This window comes from Chiloscyllium plagiosum, unplaced genomic scaffold (assembly GCF_037043375.1).
Source record: "Chiloscyllium plagiosum isolate Xiang-an unplaced genomic scaffold, Cpla_swu_hap1 HiC_scaffold_30, whole genome shotgun sequence".
Lineage (NCBI taxonomy): Eukaryota > Metazoa > Chordata > Chondrichthyes > Orectolobiformes > Hemiscylliidae > Chiloscyllium > Chiloscyllium plagiosum.
In genome coordinates, this window is record NW_028270168.1 from 55,345,332 (window position 1) to 55,365,676 (window position 20,345).

Below are 20,345 nucleotides of genomic sequence, written 5' to 3' on the forward strand. Positions count from 1 at the left end.
TGTGACCAGTGGAGTGCCACAAGGATTGGTGCTGGGTCCATTACTTTTTGCCATTTGATTTGGATGTGAGCATAAGAGGTATAGTTCGTAAGTTTGCAGATGACACCAAAATTGAAGGTGTAGTGGACAGCGAAGAAGGCTATCTCAGATTACAATGGGATCTTGATCAGATGGGCCAATGGGCTGAGGAGTGGCAGATAGAGTTTAATTTAAATAAATATGATGGGAAAGCAAATCTTAGCAGGACTTATACACTTAATGGTAAGGTCCTAGGGAGTGTTGCTGAACAAAGAGACCTTGGAGTGCAGGTTCATAGCTCCTTGAAAGTGGAGTCACAGATAGATAGGATACTGAAGGAGGTGTTTGGTATTCTTTCCGTTATTGGTCAGAGTATTGAGTACAGGAGTTGGGAGGTCATGTTGCAGCTATACAGGACATTGGTTAGGCCACTTCTGGAATATTGTGTACAATTCTGATCTCCTTCCTATTGGTAGGATATTGTGAAACTTGAAAGGGTTCAGAAAAGATTTACAAGAATGTTGCCAAGGTTGGAGGATTTGAGCTATAGGGAGAGCTTGAATAGGCTAGGGCTGTTTGCCCTGGAGTATCAGAGGCTGAGGGGTGACCATACAGACGTTTATAAAATAGTGAGGGGCATGGATAGGATAAATAGACAAAGTTTCTTCCATGGGGTGTGGGAGTCTAGAACTAGAGAGCATAGGTTTAGGGTGAGAGGGGCAAGATTTAAAAGAAACCAAAGAGGCAACTTTTTCATGTAGAGGGTGGTGCGTGTATGGAATGAGCTGCCAGAGGAAGTGGTGGAGGCTGGTATGATTGCAACATTTATAAGGCGTCTGGATGGGTATATGAATAGGAAGGGTTTGGAGGGATATGGGTCAGGTACTGGCAGTAGGTTGGGATATCTGGTTGGCATGGACGGGTTGGATCGAAGGGTCTGTTTCCATGCTGTACACCTTTATGACTCTATAACGGAGCTGATCCTTAGAAGTCTAAATTCAACGTGTGTGGTTTATTCACGTGCACGTGGTGAGCAGCTCAAAGGCTCTCCACTGATTTACAAATAGCCATGGCTTTGATGTATAAAGTAGTTATACACTCAATTCCTACTTGACACTAGTCTTGGTGTATCTCACATGTTATGACTGTTAATGCTTAAACCTGGCTGTTCATATTCCATAGAGTCTTAAACAAAATACTGTTTTATTACATTTAAGCAAGATACATGCTCCCTGAAAACCATGTTATCCAAGTAGTAGAGGTGAAGTCACCATGATCTAAGAGACCATAGGGCTGCTCTCTTGTGAGAGTGAGACAACTGTTGGTGAGCGTAATCTGAAGGTCACAGTCGAGAAATATGTTAACCTCAGCTGGTATATGGGAATTGAACCTGTGCACATCGAATCTTTGCAGTTAGGAAACAGGCCTTTTGGCCCAACAAGTCCACACTGGCCTTCTGAAGAGTAACCCCCCCCCAGACCCATTCCCCTCCTCTATTACTCAACATTTACCCCTGATTAATGCACCTAACTTACACATCGCTGAACACTATGGGCAATTTAGCATGGCCAATTCAGTTAAGCTACACTTCTTTGGATTGTAGGAGGAAGCCCATGCAGACACGGGGAGAATGTGCAAACTCCACACAGACAGTCACCCGAGGCTGGAATCGAACCTAGTGCTATGAGGCAGCAGTGCTAACCACTAAGCCACCCTGCCACCTTTATGCTATTGGCATTTTTATATTACAAACTAGCCATCCAGCCAATTGAGTTAACATTCCTTTCATCATAAAGGTTAAAGCAGCCCACATCCATGAATATCCATTCCCTTCACAACTGACAGTGACAGAGTAAGTTCTGTGTATGAGATGCATTACTGAAGTTCACCAAGATAGCATCACTTAAATCCACAATGACTCCATCTGAAAAGCTAAAGACAGATTGAACATGGAATACCACCACCTGCAAGCCCCTTTCAAGCCACTCATCTTCCGCAGTTGAAAATATTTGCTAATATGTTAGATTAGATTAGATTCCATACAGTGTGGAAACAGGCCCTTCAGCCCAACCAGTCCACACAGATCCTCCGAAGAGTAACCCACCCAGACCCATTTCCCCTCTGACTAATGCACCTAACACTACGGGCAATTTACCATAGCCAGTTCATCTGGCTTGCACATCTTTGGACTGTGGGAGGAAACCTGAGCACCCGGAGGAAACCCCACGCAGACACGGGGCGAATGTGCAAACTCCACACAGACAGTCGCCCAAGGCAGGAATCAAACCTGGGACCCTGGTGCTGTGAGGCAGCAGTGCTAACCACTGAGTCACTGTGCCACCCCTTTCTGGAATTCCCTGCATAAAGGCATTGTGGGTCACAACACTTGGACTGCAGCAGGTCAAGAAGACACCTTCACTTTCTCAAGGAGAAACTAGGAATTGGCAATCAATCCTTGCTCAGTCAGTGACACTCACATCCCATGAATGATTTTTAAATAATAAGATTTATACCTATATGTAATGATATGAACCGATGTCCCCAGACTGTTAGCCTCAGGTACTCCATTACTTGGCCACTTATGTTAGCACTATGCAGTAGAACGCACTCCCCATCCACCTCAAATACTGTCCCCCCTCTCTCAGGCAAAATAAATTAAGAGTAGAACAAAAGTCTCCAGGAGTGAAATTCGGCACAAAAGGATGATGTAAATCTGAAATTCTACTTTGAAAAATGGAAACTGAAACACTCCAGTCTAAGATTTATACATATCTAAGAGAAACATATCAAAGACAGGAAATTGCAGATGAAGTGCTGATCATCCCTGTCTAATTGATGGCCCAGGGGATTGAGTGAATAGTGTCCTGTTTCGATGTTTCTATTTTATAAATAAATTATTTCTGTGTATTTGTGTGAGTATGTTTGACTTGCTTTTCAGAGTCTGATCACATGTCATTATGATGTCACCAGCCATTTGGAGGGAAATCAGTCGAGCTTATTGCTTTGGAGAGTGAATGTCTCCTTTTTACAGTACTTGTTTGTATAGTACCTCTTTGGCTTTCTATCCTTCTTAAAACGTAACAATTTTTAAAAATGCAGACCAACAGGAACTGAAAAAATGCATTGGTCTGGTGCTTTAGCTAGTTTATAGGGGATGAACCAATTCAGATGACAGCAGGTTATTAGTTTCTGCATACTTTCCCGATCTATGTACGCAAATCTAAACACACTGAATTTGACTAGGGAGCAATATTTGTAAGTCTGTTCAGTGATTGCTGCTGTAGTCTGTGGGTGAATATTAACGTTTTTGCCATCATTATTGCAAGTCCTGAATGTGTATTGCAGTGTCTGTTGCCATCAATTGGTTAATCTTATTACGTACTCCAAACGTTTCCTTGTACGTCAGTAAAATCTTGCATCTGTGTTCATCCCTGCAGAGAATATCGAACCCATGAAACGTTATGCCATCTCCATCTACCCTCTCCTTTTAAAAGGACTTGCACTTCCATATTCTACTGAAGCCTATTCCAAGCAAGGTGGTAAGCGACTCTCAATTTCCCTCTTGTGCACGTTGATTAGTGTTTCACTATAACACTTCCTGTGCCATCTCTCACTGCTGATTGGCTTCATAGTGTGAACAGGATAATTCTGGACCAAATCTGAGTCAGGTAGATTTGAGTCAATCTCACCTGACAACAGTTCTCAGTTTTTCCTCCGAAGTTTCCAATAGTTGCAAAAAATCATCATAAACCAGTGCTGGATTTTTTAAGGCCTTTACAATCTTCCAGAGGTATAGTTTCTAGAATTATCCACAATAAGAAAGCGAGAGCTTAAAACATCTTTTAAAGTCTCACATTTGTAAGACCTCTCTCTAACAATAAAAAGATTGATTGTCGCGTTTCTATAAAATATCAAAATACAATACTGTAAACATTCTAACAGTGAACTTGTTACTTACAGTAGAATTAGGATGCACAGAATGGGGTAGCAAAATTCAGGGGATGTAGATAATCGAAATGTGGAGCTGGTTTAAGGAACAGATATTGCGTGTCCTTGATAGGTACGTTCCTGTCAGGCAGGGAGGAAGTGATAAGGTAAAGGAACAGTAGTTTACTACAGAAATTGCATCTCTTGTTAAGAAGAAGAAAGAGGCTTATGTGTTGATGAGGCAAGATGGTTCAGATGAGACGATGGAGAGTTACAGATCAGCTAGGAAGGATTTAAAGAGCAAAGAGAGGACACAAGCAGTCTTTAGTAAATAGAATAAAGGAGAACCCTATAGAAAGCTTTCTAGAAGTATGTGAGGAATAAAAGGATGATTAGGGTAGGAATAGGGCCAGTCAAAGACAGAAGTGGGAAGTTGAGTGTAGACCCTGTGGAGATCGGAGAGGTGCTAAATGAACATTTCTCATCGGTGTTCACTCAGGAAAAGGAGAGTATTGTAGAGGAGAAGAATGAAGTACGAGATATTAGACTAGGAAGGATTGAGGTTAGTTACGCACAGCTGTTCTCAATTCTAGAAGTAGTGAAAGTAGACAAGTCTCCTGGGCCAGATGGGATTTATCTGAGGATTCTCTGGGAAGCTAGGGAGGAGATAGCAGAGCATTTGGCTTTGATATTTGAGTCGTCATTGTCTACCAGTTTAGTACCAGGGGACTAGAGGATTGCAAATGTTGTGCCTTTGTTCAAGAAGGGCAGTAGAGATGACCCAGGTAATTATAGACCAGTGAGCCTTACTTCTGTTGTAGGAAAGGTTTTGGAAAGAATTATGAGAGATAAGATTTATAATCAACTAGCAAGCAACAATTTGATTTCAGATAGTCAACATGTTTTGTCAAGGTTCTGGATTAGTGGTGCTGGAAGAACACAGCAGTTCAGGCAGCATCCGAGGAGCAGTAAAATCGACGTTTCGGGCAAAATCCCTTCATCAGGAAATGTTGATTTTACTGCTCCTCAGATGCTGCCTGAACTGCTGTGATCTTCCAGCACCACTAATCCAGAATCTGGTTTCCAGCATCTGCAGTCATTGTTTTTACCTAGATGGTTTTGTCAAGGGCAGTCATATCTCACAAACCTTATTGAATTTTTTGAGAATGTGAGCAAGCATGTAGATTAGGGTAGGGCAGTTGACGTGGTATACTTGAATTTCAGTAAAGCCTTTGATAAGGTTCTGCATGGTAGGCTGTTGGAGAAAATGCAGAGGCATGGAATTGAGGGTGATTTAGCAGTTTGGATTAGAAACTGGCTTTCTGGAAGAAGGTGGTTGATGGAAAATATTCAACCTGGAGTCCGCTTACTAGTGGTGTGCCACAAGAATCTGTTTTGGGACCACTGCTGTTTGTCATTTTTATAAATGACTTAGACACAGGCATAGGTGGTTGGATTAGTAAATTTGCAGGCGACACTAAAGTCGGTGGAGTAGTGGACAGTTTGGAAGAATGTTATAGGTTGCAGGGGGACTTGGAAAAACTGCAGAAATGGGCTGAGAAATGGCAAATGGAGTACAGTGCAGCTAAATGTGAGGTGATGCACTTTGGGAAGAATAACAGGATGGCAGAATACTGGGTCAATGGAAAGATTCTTGGTAGTGTGGATGTGCAGAGGGATCTTGAGGTCCATGTGCATAGATCCCTGAAAGTTGCCACCCAGGTAGATAGTGCTGTTAAGAAGGCATATGGTGTGTTAGGTTTCATTGGTAGAGGGATTGAGTTCCAGAACTGCAATACCATGCTGCAACTGTACAAAACGCTGGTGCGGCCACACTTGGACTATTGTGTACAGTTCTGGTTGCCCCATTACAGAGAGAATGTGGAAGCATTGGAAAAGGTGCAGAGGAGATTTACCAGGATGTTTCCTGGTCTGAAGGGAAGGTCTTATGAGGAAAGGCTGAGAGACTTGGGTCTGTTCTCATTGGGGAGAAAGTGAGGTCTGCAGATGCTGGAGATCAGAGCCGGAGATGTGTTGCTGGAAAAGCGCAGCAGGTCAGGCAGCATCCAGGGAACAGGAGAATCGACGTTTCGGGCATAAGCCCTTCTTCAGGAATGAGGAAAGTTTGTCCAGCAGGCTAAGATAAAAGGTAGGGAGGAGGGACTTGGGGGAGGGGCGTCGGAAATGTGATAGGTGGAAAGAGGTCAAGGTGAGGGTGATAGGTCAGACTGGGGTGGGGGCGGAGAGGTCGGGAAGAAGATCTCAGGTTAGGAAGGCGGTGCTGAATTTGATGGATTTGACTGAGACAGGGTGGGGGGAGGGGAAATGAGGAAACTGGTGAAATCCGAGTTCATCCCTTGTGGTTGGAGGGTTCCTAGCCGGAAGATGAGGCGTTCTTCCTCCAACCGTCGTTTTGTTGTGGTCTGACGATGGAGGAGTCAAAAGACCTGCATATCCTTGGTGGAGTGGGAGGGGGAATTGAAATGTTGAGCTACAGGGTGGTTGGGTTGGTTGGTCCGGGTGTCCCAGAGGTGTTCTCTGAAACGCTCCGCAAGTAGCCGGCACCTCCACTCCCGGCACCTTCCCCTGCAACCGCAGGAGGTGCAAGACTTGCGCCCACACCTCCCCCCTCACCTCCCTCCAAGGCCCCAAAGGAAACTTGCATATCCGCCACAGATTCACCTGCACCTCCACACATATCATCTATTGCATCCTCTGCACCCGATGTGGCCTCCTCTATATTGGGGAGACAGGCCGGCTACTTGCGGAGCGTTTCAGAGAACACCTCTGGGACACCCGGACCAACCAACCCAACCACCCTGTAGCTCAACATTTCAATTCCCCCTCCCACTCCACCAAGGATATGCAGGTCTTTGGACTCCTCCATCGTCAGACCACAACAAAACGACGGTTGGAGGAAGAACGCCTCATCTTCTGGCTAGGAACCCTCCAACCACAAGGGATGAACTCAGATTTCACCAGTTTCCTCATTTCCCCTCCCCCCACCCTGTCTCAGTCAAATCCATCAAATTCAGCACCGCCTTCCTAACCTGAGATCTTCTTCCCGACCTCTCCGCCCCCACCCCAGTCTGACCTATCACCCTCACCTTGACCTCTTTCCACCTATCACATTTCCGACGCCCCTCCCCCAAGTCCCTCCTCCCTACCTTTTATCTTAGCCTGCTGGACAAACTTTCCTCATTCCTGAAGAAGGGCTTATGCCCGAAACGTCGATTCTCCTGTTCCCTGGATGCTACCTGACCTGCTGCGCTTTTCCAGCAACACATCTCCGGCTCTGTTCTCATTGGACAGTAGAAGGCTAAGGGGGGATTTGATAAAGAAATACAAGATGATCAGAGGATTAGATAGAGTAGACAGTGAAAAACATTTTCCTAGGATGATGACGTCAGCTTGTATGAGAGGGCACAGCTACAAATTGAGGGATGATTGATTTAAGACAGATGTCAGAGGCAGGTTCTTTACTTAGAGCCTGGTAATGGTGTGGAATGCCCTACCTGCTAATGTAGTCAACTCAGCCACATTAGGGAGATTTAAACAATCCTTGGATAAGCAGATGGATGATTTTGGGATAATGTAGGGGGACGAGCTGAGAATTAGAACATAGATAGAACATAGAAAAATACAGTGCAGTACAGGCCCTTTGGCCCTCGATGTTGCGCAGATCCAAGCCCACCTAACCTACACTAGCCCAGTATCCTCCATATGCCTATCCAATGCCCGTTTAAATGCCCATAAAGAGGGAAAGTCCACCACTGCTACTGGCAGGGCATCCATGAACTCACAACTCGCTGAGTAAAGAATCTACCCCTAACATCTGTCCGAAACCTACCACCCCTTAATTTAAAGCTATGCCCCCTTGTACTAGCTGACTCCATAGGTAGAAAAAGGTTCTCATGGTCAACCCTATCTAAAATTATCCATAGGTCGGCGCAACATCGAGGGACAAAGGGTCTATTCTGCGCTGTATTGATCTATGTTCTAGTAGAAGTAATGTGCATTCCTCTTTGGAGTATAATTACATAGAGGCAATGGCGATTGTAGCCATTGGCTGTACAGATGGTGAGGCACCCAGATCGCTGCCTTTTGGGAAGGCCCACCACATCTTGTGCCACATGGGGAATTGACAGTGGCTGAAGACTTTCAACAGGGTGAGGAGCTCTTAGGAAGTGGTTGTTGATGAGGGGGTTCCTCAATCAGTTCTGAGTACTTTGGAACATGCCACTCTCTCCACCATAGACTTAATTTGGGGCAGGAGCCAGGGTGAGAGCCCAGGTTTCATGCTTTGTTTTGCCAACATGATTAGGTCAAATGTGCAGCAACCACTGAATGGGGAATCAAGATTTACTGCCTGGCTTGCATGAGTTCTTTGCATTCCAAATCTCTCTCAAATGATGATTTCTTTCACTGTGGTCCTGTCACTTTCTTTTTGAGTAAACAATCACCTTTGACATTTCACAATGACTTTTCTATGACATCAGATAAAAGATTGTTTGCTTGTTTCACAGCCTTCCATCTGTTGTTGAAAAGATTGTATTGGATTATGCACCATCTGCTTCCAGAGATAGTCTGTGTTCAGCTGAATGCTTTCACCACTTGCATGGTCTGGTTAACTTCGTTAAAATCAACATTGTTGATTTGTGGAAAACCCGTCCAGCTCTTGCATATTGATATGAATTAGTAGATGTGAATTGTAATCATGTCACTTCCTACCCTCTGCAATCAGCCATTAGCTTTGTTTTTAAAGACAGATACTACACTGTCAGATTTTTCACCCTGTAAAATAAACAGTATTTTCCCCCTTTTTTGGCTAAATTTAAGTGTCAAAGTGCATAAATAACCTCTCCAGTAGCCACATATTGAAATTGTTATGCAGGACAATGAGAACATAGAAATGGGTGCAGGCCATTCAATCTATTGAGCCTGCTCTCCCATTCAATTAGATTATTGAAACTAGGAGCAAGAGTAGCTATTCAGTTCTTCACTCCTGCTCCTCCTCCAGAGGATCAGCCATGATCAGTTTATCTCAACACCATATTCACACTTTATTTCTATTCCCCTTGATGTCTCTTCATAGAATCATAGAATCCCTACAATGTGGAAACAGGCCCTTTGGCCCAATAATTCCACACCAATCCTCTGAAGAGTAACGCACCCAGACTCCTTCCCCTATTACTCTACATTTCCCCTAATTAAAGCACCTAACCTACATATCCCTGAACAATATAGGCAATTTAGCATGGCCAATTCACATGGCCTGCACATCTTTGGATTATGGGAGGAAACACACAGACACCGGGAAAAAAATCAGATGATCTTGTCATGTGACTGCTTGCTGGGAATAATTTGGCTTGCCTGACTCTGACATTATAACAGTAGTTACACTTGAAAAGTACTTCCTTGGTTGTAGTCCAGATGGCTGAAGGTTGTAAAATAAAGGCAAGTCTATCTTTCCTATCATCTTCGTTTCATTCTCTCTCCTCCTTCCCTCTCCCATTCACCCCCACTCCTCAATCTTTTGGCTTGCTTGCCTCTCATCTTCAGTTTCATGGCCCTAGCCTCTCCTTATTGCTTTGCCTCTGCCCTCCTTACCTCCATCTTCCTGATCATACAACTCCTGCTGATTTCTCTTTTAGATTCTCTTCTTTGTCGTCTTCTTCTTCCTCCTCCGACACCCCCCCCCCCCAACCACAATCCCTAACCCATCTTCACATTGGCCTTCTCCCATTCCTTCCTTAATTCTGGATATCCCTTTCCTTCTGCTGTCTTCTTCCCTGTCACTTTCATGTATAGAATGTTTTTGATTAGCTGTAACGTTTACAATGGAATGCTAATAGATAGCTTCATTTATTTTGAATTGGCCCCAAGAATAGAAATGAAATATTGTGCTGTTTCCTGCCTGTCCAGGGTCATTTTAATCAGCATTCACTGTTTCATTCTGATTCCTTCTGTCTCAGCCCCACTGACTGGCCCGAAAGTAAGTGCAAACCGTATTTGGAAATCTAAGGCTGAGGTAATCTGGGAGGAGATTCCGACCAGCAAGCGCCAAGGTTTCATTCGGAATTACACAATATTCTACAGCGATAAGACAAGGCCTGTTCAATGTAAGTATCGGAATCAGCAACGCAGAACAATAACATGTGTTTTCTACCTATCATTACTAATCACTGGGTTACAACTGTGTAATTATTGGATACTGTTTTTTTCCTTGGTGCAGATGTTCAATTTCCAGAAGAGTAGAGAATTTGCAACTGGAGAGCAGTTAGCTCTTCAGTCATTTAGTGATATCGTGGCTGACCTATTACTATTCTATATTCAAAACTGATGTAGCATCAACGGCTCTTTGCAAAAGTGAGTTCCAGCTATGTATCACCCTGTTACAGAGGTGTTCCTTAACCTCAAACCTGAAAGGTCTCTCCGAATTTTTCAATATTGCTTCCACATCATCACTGAATGCTGGAGACCCTAACCAGCAGAAATAATTTCTCTTTATCTAGCTAATAACTTTCCTTAATGTCATAAACTTCCACCAAACCTTCCACCAAGCTAACCTTTTAAATTCAAGGGAATGCAAAAAGAGTTTGAGTAACCTTCTCTCATAATATAAGCTTTGTTCTATAATTTAATCTTATTGAAACATACAAAATCAGGCAATGACCATCTCCTGGATGTAGGTTTGCTCGCTGAGCTGGAAGGTTCATTTTCAGATGTTTTGTCACCATAATAGGTAGCATCTTCAGTGAGTCTCCAGACGAAGCACTGTCAATGATTTCTGCTTTCTATTTATATGTTTGTGTTTCTATGGGTTGGTGATGTCATTTCCTGTGGTGATGGCATTTCCTGTTCTTTTTCTCAGGGGATGGTAAATGGGGTTCAAGTCAATGTGTTTGTTGGTAGAGTTCCGGTTGGAATGCCGTGCTTCTAGGAATTCTTGTGCACACCTCTGTTTGGCTTGTCCTAGGATGGAGGTGTTGTCCCAGTCATAGTGGTGTCCTTCCTTATCAGTATGTAAGGATACTAGTGAGAGAGGGTCATGTCATTTTGTTGCTCGTTGAAATTGATATATCCTGGTGGCTAGTTTTCTGCCTGTTTCTCCAATGTAGTGTTTATTACAGTAATTGCATGGTATTTTGTAAATGACATTAGTTTTGCTTGTTGTCTGTATAGGGTCTTTAAAGTTCATTAGCTGCTGATTTAGTGTTGGTGGGTTTGTGGGCAACATGATGCCAATGGGTCTGAGTAGTCTGGCAGTCATTTCTGAGACATCTTTGATGTAGGGGAGAGTGGCTAGAGTTTCTGGATGCAATTTGTCTGCTTGTTTGGGTTTGTTGCTGAGAAATCGGCAGACTGTGTTCGTTGGGTACTATTCTTTTTGGATACACTGTATAGGTGATTTTCATTTGCTCTGCATTGTTCCTCTGTGCTGCAGTGTGTGTTGTTAAAATAATGTTCTGATGCAGCTTCATTTGTGGATGTTGGGGTGATTGCTTCTGTAGTCCAATATTTGATGTGTATGTGTTGTTTTCCTGTCGATGCTGGTTTGAAGTTCCCCATTGGCTGTTGGCTCTACTGTGACATCTACGAATGACAGTTTGTTGTTGTTTTCCTCCTCTTTAGTGAATTTTATGCCAGTGGATGATGAAATGTCTGAAAATGAACCTTCCAGCTCAGCGAGCAAACCTACATCCAGAACCTCAACCTGAGCTACAGATCTTCTCAAAGCTCAACGACCATCTCCAATAACAGACAATCTAATCACCATCCCCTAACATTCAGTGGTATTAGAACATAGAACATAGAACAGTGCAGCACAGAACAGGCCCTTCAGCCCACAATGTTGTGCTGATCACTGATCCTCATGTATGCACCCTCAAATTTCTGTGACCATATGTATGTCGTGGAGTCTCTTAAATATCCCCAGTGACCCTGTCTCCACAACTCCTGCTGGCAACGCATTCCATGCTCTCACAACTCTCTGTGTAAAGAACCCGCCTCTGATATCCCCTCTATACTTTCCTCCAACCAGCTTAAAACTATGACCCCTTGTGTTAGTCATTTCTGCCCTGGGAAATAGTCTCTGGCTATCGACTCTATCTATGCCTCTCATTACCTTGTATACCTCAATTAGGTCCCCTCTTCTCCTCCTTTTCTCCAATGAAAAAAGTCCGAGCTCAGTCAACCTCTCCTTATAAGATAAGCCCTCCAGTCCAGGCACCATCCTGGTAAACCTCCTCTGAACCCGCTCCAAAGCATCCACATCTTTCCTATAATAGGGCGACCAGAACTGGACGCAGTATTCCAAGTGCGGTCTAACCAAAGTTTTATAGAGCTGCAACAAGATCTCACGACTCTTAAACTCAATACCCCTGTTAATGAAAGCCAAAACACCATATGCTTTCTTAACAACCTTGTCCACTTGGATGGCCATTTTAAGGGATCTATGTACCTGCACCCCAAGATCCTTCCGTTCCTCCACACTACCAAGAATCCTATCCTTAATCCTGTACTCAGCTTTCAAATTCGACCTTCCAAAATGCATCACCTCGCATTTATCCAGGTTGAACTCCATCTGCCACCTCTCAGACCATCTCTGCATCCTGTCAATGTCCCGCTGCAGCCTACAACAGCCCTCTATACTGTCAACGACACCTCCAACCTTTTTGTCCTCTGCAAACTTGCTGACCCATCCTTCAATTCCCTCATCCAAGTCATGAATAAAAATTACAAACAATAGAGGCCCAAGGACAGAACCCTGTGGAACACCACTCACCACAGACTTCCAGGCAGAATATTTTCCTTCTACTACCACTCGCTGTCTTCTGTTGGCCAGCCAATTCTGTATCCAGACAGCTATGTTCCCCTGAATCCCATTCCTCCTGACCTTCTGAATGAGCCTACCATGGGGAACCTTATCAAATGTCTTGCTAAAGTCCATATACACCACATCCACAGCTCGACCCTCATCAACATTTCTAGTCACATCCTCAAAGAACTCGATAAAGTTTGTGAGGCATGACTTGCCCCTCACAAAGCCATGTTGACTGCATTTAATCAAGCCATGCTCTTCCAGATGGTCATAAATCCTATCCCTCAAAATCCTTTCTAACACCTTGCAGACGACAGACGTGAGACTTACTATCACTGAATCCCCTACAAACAACATCCTTGAAGTTACCATTGACCAGAAACTCAACTGGACTCAACATAAACGCAGAGGCGAAAAGAGAGGGTCAAAGGCTAGGAACTCACCACTTGACTCCCGAAAAATACTCACCCTTCTCCTGGATGGGTGCAGCTTCAACAGCACAAGAATCTGGACACCATCCAGGAAAAAGCAGGCTTGTTTAACACCTCATCCACAAATATCTTCTCCTTCCACCACACATGCTCAGTAACAGCAGTGGGTATCATCTGTAAGATGCACTGCAAATATTCTCCTTTGAATAGTTGGTGCAGACTAATTAGGCTGAATGCCCTCTTCCACACTGCAGGGATCCTATGATTTTATTTTAGGAATTAGTGATGGGCAATAAATGCTGGCCCAGCCAGCCATGCCCCCATCTCATGAATGAGCAAAACACCTGCAGAAACTAGCCAAAATAGCTCGGTTGGAAGAGTGTTAGACCAAAGTTCTAAAGTCTTGGGTTTATTAAACAATGGCTTCAATCTGATTGTATTATGTCTCCACAGACATCTTATTTTAATGTGTAAACATAATGTAAGTAAATGCATCTTTAAATATATTTTTGATCTGCAAATCCTCAATTTTTTTCTCGTCGGAGGAAAGGAAGGAAGGCATGTGGAGGAATGTTGTAATATTGCATGCAACTGTGGTTTTTCAGAAGAGTTGTGATAAACATGATATCATGCCTTGCAATAGTCTTGTATAATTGTATTCATCTTGAATAGCTATTGCTTCACATTGTAATTCAGCAGGAGAAGAAAATGGGGGAGATACTAAATGAATATTTTGCATCAGTATTTACTGTGGAAAATGATATGGAAGATATAGACTGCAGGGAAATAGATGGTGACATCTTGCAAAATGTCCAGATTACAGAGGAGGAAGTGCTGGATGTCTTGAAATGGTTAAAAGTGGATAAATCCCCAGGACCTGATCAGGTGTACCCAAGAACTCTGTGGGAAGCTAGAGAAGTGATTGCTGGGCCTCTTGCTGAGATATTTGTATCATCGATAGTCGCATGTGAGGTAGGCAAACGTGGTGTCACTGTTTAAGAAGGGCGGTAAAGACAAGCCAGGGAACTATAGACCGGTGAGCCTGACCTCAGTGGTGGTCAAGTTGTTGGAGGGAATCCTGAGGGACAGGATGTACATGCATTTAGAAGGGCAAGGACTGATTCGGGATAGTCAACATGGCTCTGTGCATGGGAAATCATGTCTCACAAACTTGATTGAGTTTTTTGAAGAAGTAACAAAGAAGATTGATGAGGGCAGAGCATTAGATGTGATCTATATGGACTTCAGTAAGGCGTTCGACAGGACCCAATCTAGTCCCACATGCCAGCACCCGGCCCTTTTCCCTCCAAACCCTTCCTATTCATATACCCATCCAAATGCCTCTTAAATGTTGCAATTATACCAGCCTCCACCACTTCCTCTGGCAGCTCATTCCATACACGAATGACTCTCTGCATGAAAAAGTTGCCCCTTAGATCTCTTTTATATCTTTCTCCTCTCACTCTAAACCTATGCCCTCTAGTTCTAGACTCCTTGAACCCAGGGAAAAGACTTTGTCTATTTATTCTATCCATGCCCCCCATAACTTTGTAAACCTCTATAAGTTCATCCCTCAGCCTCTGTGATAGACTACACAAATGTCTGTGATAAAGTGTAATGTAATTTGATATTGTAAGAATAAATCATCAGGTGCTTATTCTCTTTAAGAACCCAATCTCTGTTTATGTTACAAGAGTTAAAATATTTGTGATGCCCAAAAAGCCCGTCACAAATTACATTGTTCAACAAAGCAGTTGTCTTCCATGATGGACATGACTTTTAAAAAAAGTCCCCAAATGATATGGGTCAACTATCTGTTGGTTGTTGCCAACCACCTGATGAAGGAGCGGCGCTCTGAAAGCTAGTGCTCCCAAATAAACCTGTTGCACTATAACCTAGTGTTATATGATTTTTAACTTTGTACACCCCAGTCCAATACTGGCTCCTCCAAATCATCTCTTAAAGGTGTAGTACACGCCGTCAACTTCATAACTATTCTATGAATGAATTCTAAAACCTACAGTTAGCTTGAACGTGAAGTGAAATGTTTGAGGGGTGATGGGTTTGTGGTAAATTATTGTTTAAACATTAGCTGTGTGGATTAAAGCTTGAGCTGAGGAGAGGAGATGATGGGAAGATGTTGTATCGGGTCCTAAAAGGATTAATGTTGTAGTAGACTGCATTATGCTCCATCAATCTGATGATGTCACCTGTCTTGTGTGGCGAATTGATAAAGTCAGCTCTAGATCCCAATGGAGTCAGATGTGTCAGGCTCCTGTTAGCCTTAGCCATAATTAATGTCTACCTAATATAAGTTGTTCCTATTGCTGTCATGCGATAAACTTATCTTGCATCTTAAGACATAAGGTAGAGGAACAGAATTAGGCCATTTGGCCCATTAGGTATGCTCTGCCACTCGATCATGGCTGATATGTTTCTAACTCCATAACCCTTGATCCCACTACTAATCGAGAACCTATCTATCCCTGTTTTAAAAGCACTCAATAACTTGGCTTGCACAACCTTTTGAACAATCAGTTTCACAGATTCACTATCCTCTGGCTGAAGAAATTCCTCATCTCATTCTAGTCAACCCTACACTCTGAGGCTCCGCTCTCAGATCTTAGTCTCTCCTAGTAATGGAATCATCTTCTCTATGTCCACTCTATCCAGTCGTCTCAGTACAGACAAAGAACAGAAGCAGAACATCTGGCTCACCAAGCCTGCAGTGACACATGAACCTTTCTAAACTAAAAACCTTTTACCTCAATGTGATCCATATCCCTCTATTCCCTGCCTGTTCATGTATTTGTCAAGATGCCCCTTAAACATTGCTATTGCATCTGCTTTTTAAGCCCTCTCTACCATCACATTCCACACTTACTACCCTAGAATCATTAGAATTATAGAATCTCTACAGTATGGAAAGAGACCATTTGGCCTGTCAGGTCTGTGATGGCCTTCATTATCCCACCCAGACCCAGACCCTCACCCTATCCCCTCAGCCCCATACTTACCATGGCTAATCTGCCTAGTCTGTAGATCTCTGTACACTTGATGGGCCAGATGACCTCTTTCCCCACTGGGGATTCTATAATCACTTTGTAGTGCTTGTTCTCCAAAAGTATCAATTTCTTTCAGAAAATTACCAAGTATTCTTCAATTCTTTCAGTTTTTGTTTCAGGTGTTTGTAATTTTCAAAATGTGATTTTCATATATTTTGCTCATTTGATTTATTTAGATATTGTGAGAAGTGATCTAGAAAGGAGATACACGTTGACTGGGCTTCTGGCTGCTACTAATTATGAGGTGAAAGTCATGGCAACAACTGATGCAGGTGGAACAAATGGTTCAGTCTTGAATTTTACCACAAAGAAATCTGGTAAATACCAAGTTGTTCATGTGAAAAATGTAGTTTATTTTCAAAATTATAAAGGTAATGGAAAAGTGACTGGTTTAGCCAGATTGTAGGGCTGCTGGCTCATTAGTGAGGTGGTTTAACCAGAAGGCAACCTTTCCTTAGGGTTGAGAAGGACTGTCCTTTATGGTAACCTCAGTCAGTATGGGAATTGAAGCCACGCTGTTGGCATTACTCTATAATAAACCAGTTGTCCAGCCAACTGATTGAAGTAAAATTACTTGTGCACAGTTGACATTTCAGCAATTACATAGTAGTTTTTGCTTTTGTTCATTTTTTTCATCTATACCTGTATCATGTACTTTTCTTACATCGTGCACCCTACTACAACCTTACTTTAGCATTATATTTTACCAAACTGCTGTTATTATATTTGATTCTATTAAAACACAAACTAAGACCAGAGCTTAAATTTCTTTGTGTAAAGAAACTTTCAGAATGGAACATGCTTGTCCATTTTAAGGAGTATACCACAGATCAAAATTGTCTTGCCACCGTATCAGGGATGCTAAATCATGTATAAATTTGGGTAGAATTGCATGTTAGTTAATATACTACCTTATACAGAGAGCGGTGCTATATAAAGCAGACAAATAGACAGATATGGAAAGATAGACAAAAAGACTGGTAGAAATAGACATTGCGTATTAATCTCTTAGTAGTTCCAATCTCCCCAGAGAGCCTTAACTTAGAATATCAAAAGTAATTCAAACTTCTAGTTAATTACAGAAAGGATTTTTAAAAAATCATTTGATAGAATGTGGATGTCACTGACAGGCCAACACTTATTGCCCATCCCTCTAGGCCTTGAACTGAGCAGCTTGCTAAGAGTCAACCACACTGGTGTGAGTCTGCAGTCACACAGGCCAGAGCAGGCAAGTTGGCAGATTTCCCTCATTAAAGGGAATGAGTGAACCAGATGAGATTTTACAATTTGACAGTTTCATGGCCACTATTGCTGAGGCTAGCTTTGAATTTAATATTTTATTAATTGAACTAAAATCAATTTGAACACACATCCCCAGAGTATCAGTTTGGGCCTCTGGGTTATTTGGGTAGTAATGTTACCACCACATCACCATCTCTCCCTCGATGCAACAAGATTTCATCATGTAAAACTTGTGCTAAGTCACAGACTACAGGCTTAATTGACAAAATACTACTTTTATAGATAACGCTATGGTATAAACTATAAAACAGATTTAATCATCCTTCAAGCAGTCTTTTAATTTTCCCAAACCAAAATGGACTTAGAAGGATATACTCCGATTTCTTTCATGGCCTGGTAATCTTTAACACCAAATCTGTCTTTCATCATGAGGTTTTTCATGGTAATTCTCCCTGTTGCAGTCATTGGAGTCTTCCAAACTCATTTCAAATTCTCATGAATTTGGTCTTTAGATTAGATTAGATTACATTACAGTGTGGAAACAGGCCCTTCGGCCCAACAAGTCCACACCGACCCGCCGAAGCGTAACCCACCCATACCCCTACATTTACCCCTTACCTAACACTCCGGGCAATTTAGCATGGCCAATTCACCTGACCTGCACATCTTTGGACTGTGGGAGGAAACCGGAGCACCTGGAGGAAACCCACGCAGACATGGGGAAAACGTGCAAACTCCACACAGTCAGTCGCCTGAGGCGGGAATTGAACCCGGGTCTCTGGCGCTGTGAGGCAGCAGTGCTAACCACTGTGCCACCGTGCCACTCTTTACAAATCTAAGCATGAGTTCCTGCTTATTTCTACACCATAGAAACCATAGAAATTCTGGGCCTCCTAGATGATCTCCCTCTCAGAACCTGTGAGTCTGCTGGTGTCTGAGGCTTCAGGGATGTCTCAGAACTCTTTGCCTCTCAAAACCCAACTCCATGCCAATATAAATCACAGACTTTGTAGCCAGGTATCCTTGAGCCATCTTTTTTATTGCCCATCCCTAGTTGCCCTTGATGGTGCTGTGTTGACTTCTCAAACCATTTCAGCCCTGAGGGAAGAATTCCAGGATTTTGACCCAGTGACCCTGAAGGAATAGCAATATGCATCGTGATGGTGAGTGGTTTAGACTGAAGCTTGCATGTAGTAGCATTCCCACGTATCCACTGCCCTTGTCCTTATAGATGGAAGTGGTCAGAGGATCGGAAGGTGCTGCCTAATGATCTTTGGTGAATTTCTGCAGTACATCATATAATTAGGAGCAGCAACATGAATTGAGCATTGGTGGTGGAGGGAGTGGATGCTTGTGGATGTGATCCATATCAAGTGGGTTGTTTTGTCCTGGATGGTGTCAAAGTTCTAGTGTGATTGGAGGTGCAATCATCCAAGCAAGTGGGAATTACTCCATCACATTCCTCACTTGTGTTTTGTAGCTTTGGATAGCCAGGAGGTGAATTACTCATTGCAGTATTCCGAGCGTCTGCTTTGCTCTTATAGATGATATGTTTATATGGTGAAGCCAGTTCAGTTTTGGTCAATGGTAATCCCAAGGATGTTAGCAATGGGAGATTAAGTGATGGTACTTTCCCTGAATGTCATTGGGCAATGATGGAATCATAGAACTGCTGCAGTATGAAAGGTAGCCATTCAGCCTGTAGTCTGAAACACCCTCTAGAGGTCCCGCTTTTATTTCCTCAGACATCTTAAACACATAGATTCTGAAATGCCTGGAATTGATCTACTTGAAGTTTTAAAGTTTTTAAACAAGCACTTGTACAATGAAAGGGGAATGGCCAGTTCTCCCAGCTCAGCCTTTCTTTGGTTTGATTTGGTTTTAGCAGGCAGTCAGTTTTTTTTTAAGCTGCTGGTCAAACAAACAGCTCCATGGAAGAAGGTGTTCCATGCTGGACCTCTCTGCCATCTCTCTCCCTCCTGTAAGACCCTGTGTTTGATTTTACTTTTTGCCAAGGCGTGTTTATGGGGATTGGTGCAGGAATTTGGAACAACATCATTAAGTTGGGCAAGTCTGTTTAGCTTTTCAGATTGTTAAGGCATTCTGTTCTCTTTTTTTTTTATTTGTGTTTCATTCGGTACTCTGTAAATAAATTCTGTTTTGTTTAAAACCAAGGAGTTTTGACGAGCTGCACCACTCCTGGAATATCCACTATACACCTGCTCAAAACAAGTAAAAAAAGTTAGGGTCTGGGTGACCTTTTTGAAATGTTTTGAGGGGGTCTAGCCTGGTCTATAACAGACTGGGGGCTCTTTATGAGATTTGTTCTGTAGTTCCAAATTGGGATTAGGGTTGTTGGACTGTAAGCCAGTGTGTGATCTGTGTTAGTATTTTTAATTCTGGGTGTTAATTTCCATTGGCTTAAACAGCGTTTGGGATAGCAATGGCTCTTTCAGTCACTAAGAGTTTTCTGGGGGTCGAACAAGTGAGTTTGGGAATTTACAAAAGGTCAACATAGAATTCAAGAGATGTACAGCACAGAAACAGACCCTTAGGTCGAACTCGTCCATGCCGACCAGTTATCCTCACCTAATCTAATACCATTTGCCAGCACTTGGCCATATCCCTCTAAACCCTTCCTATTCATATACCCATCCAGCTGCCTTTTAAATTTTCTAATTGTACCAGCCTCCACCACTTTCTCTGGCAGCTTATTCCATACATGCACCACCCTCTGTGTGAAACGGTTGCCCCTTAGGTCCCTTTTATATCTTTCCCCTCTCACCCTAAAACTATGCCCTCTAGTTCTGAATTCCTCTACCCTCTATTTACCCTATC

The 20,345-nt window shown here is 42.9% G+C and overlaps 1 protein-coding gene across 5 annotated transcripts in view; it reads left to right on the top strand.

Moving 5' to 3' along the window:
• Positions 1-20,345, top strand: part of LOC122563768 (interleukin-6 receptor subunit beta-like) — a 230,524-nt gene that overhangs the window by 160,147 nt on the left and 50,032 nt on the right. For all 5 annotated transcript variants that reach the window (XM_043717981.2, XM_043717983.2, XM_087976959.1 and 2 more), the window contains 3 exons: positions 3,456-3,557; positions 9,921-10,067; positions 16,442-16,582. In XM_043717981.2, the coding sequence (XP_043573916.2) occupies positions 3,456-3,557; positions 9,921-10,067; positions 16,442-16,582 (390 nt within the window). The remainder of the gene's footprint in view (positions 1-3,455; positions 3,558-9,920; positions 10,068-16,441; positions 16,583-20,345) is intronic.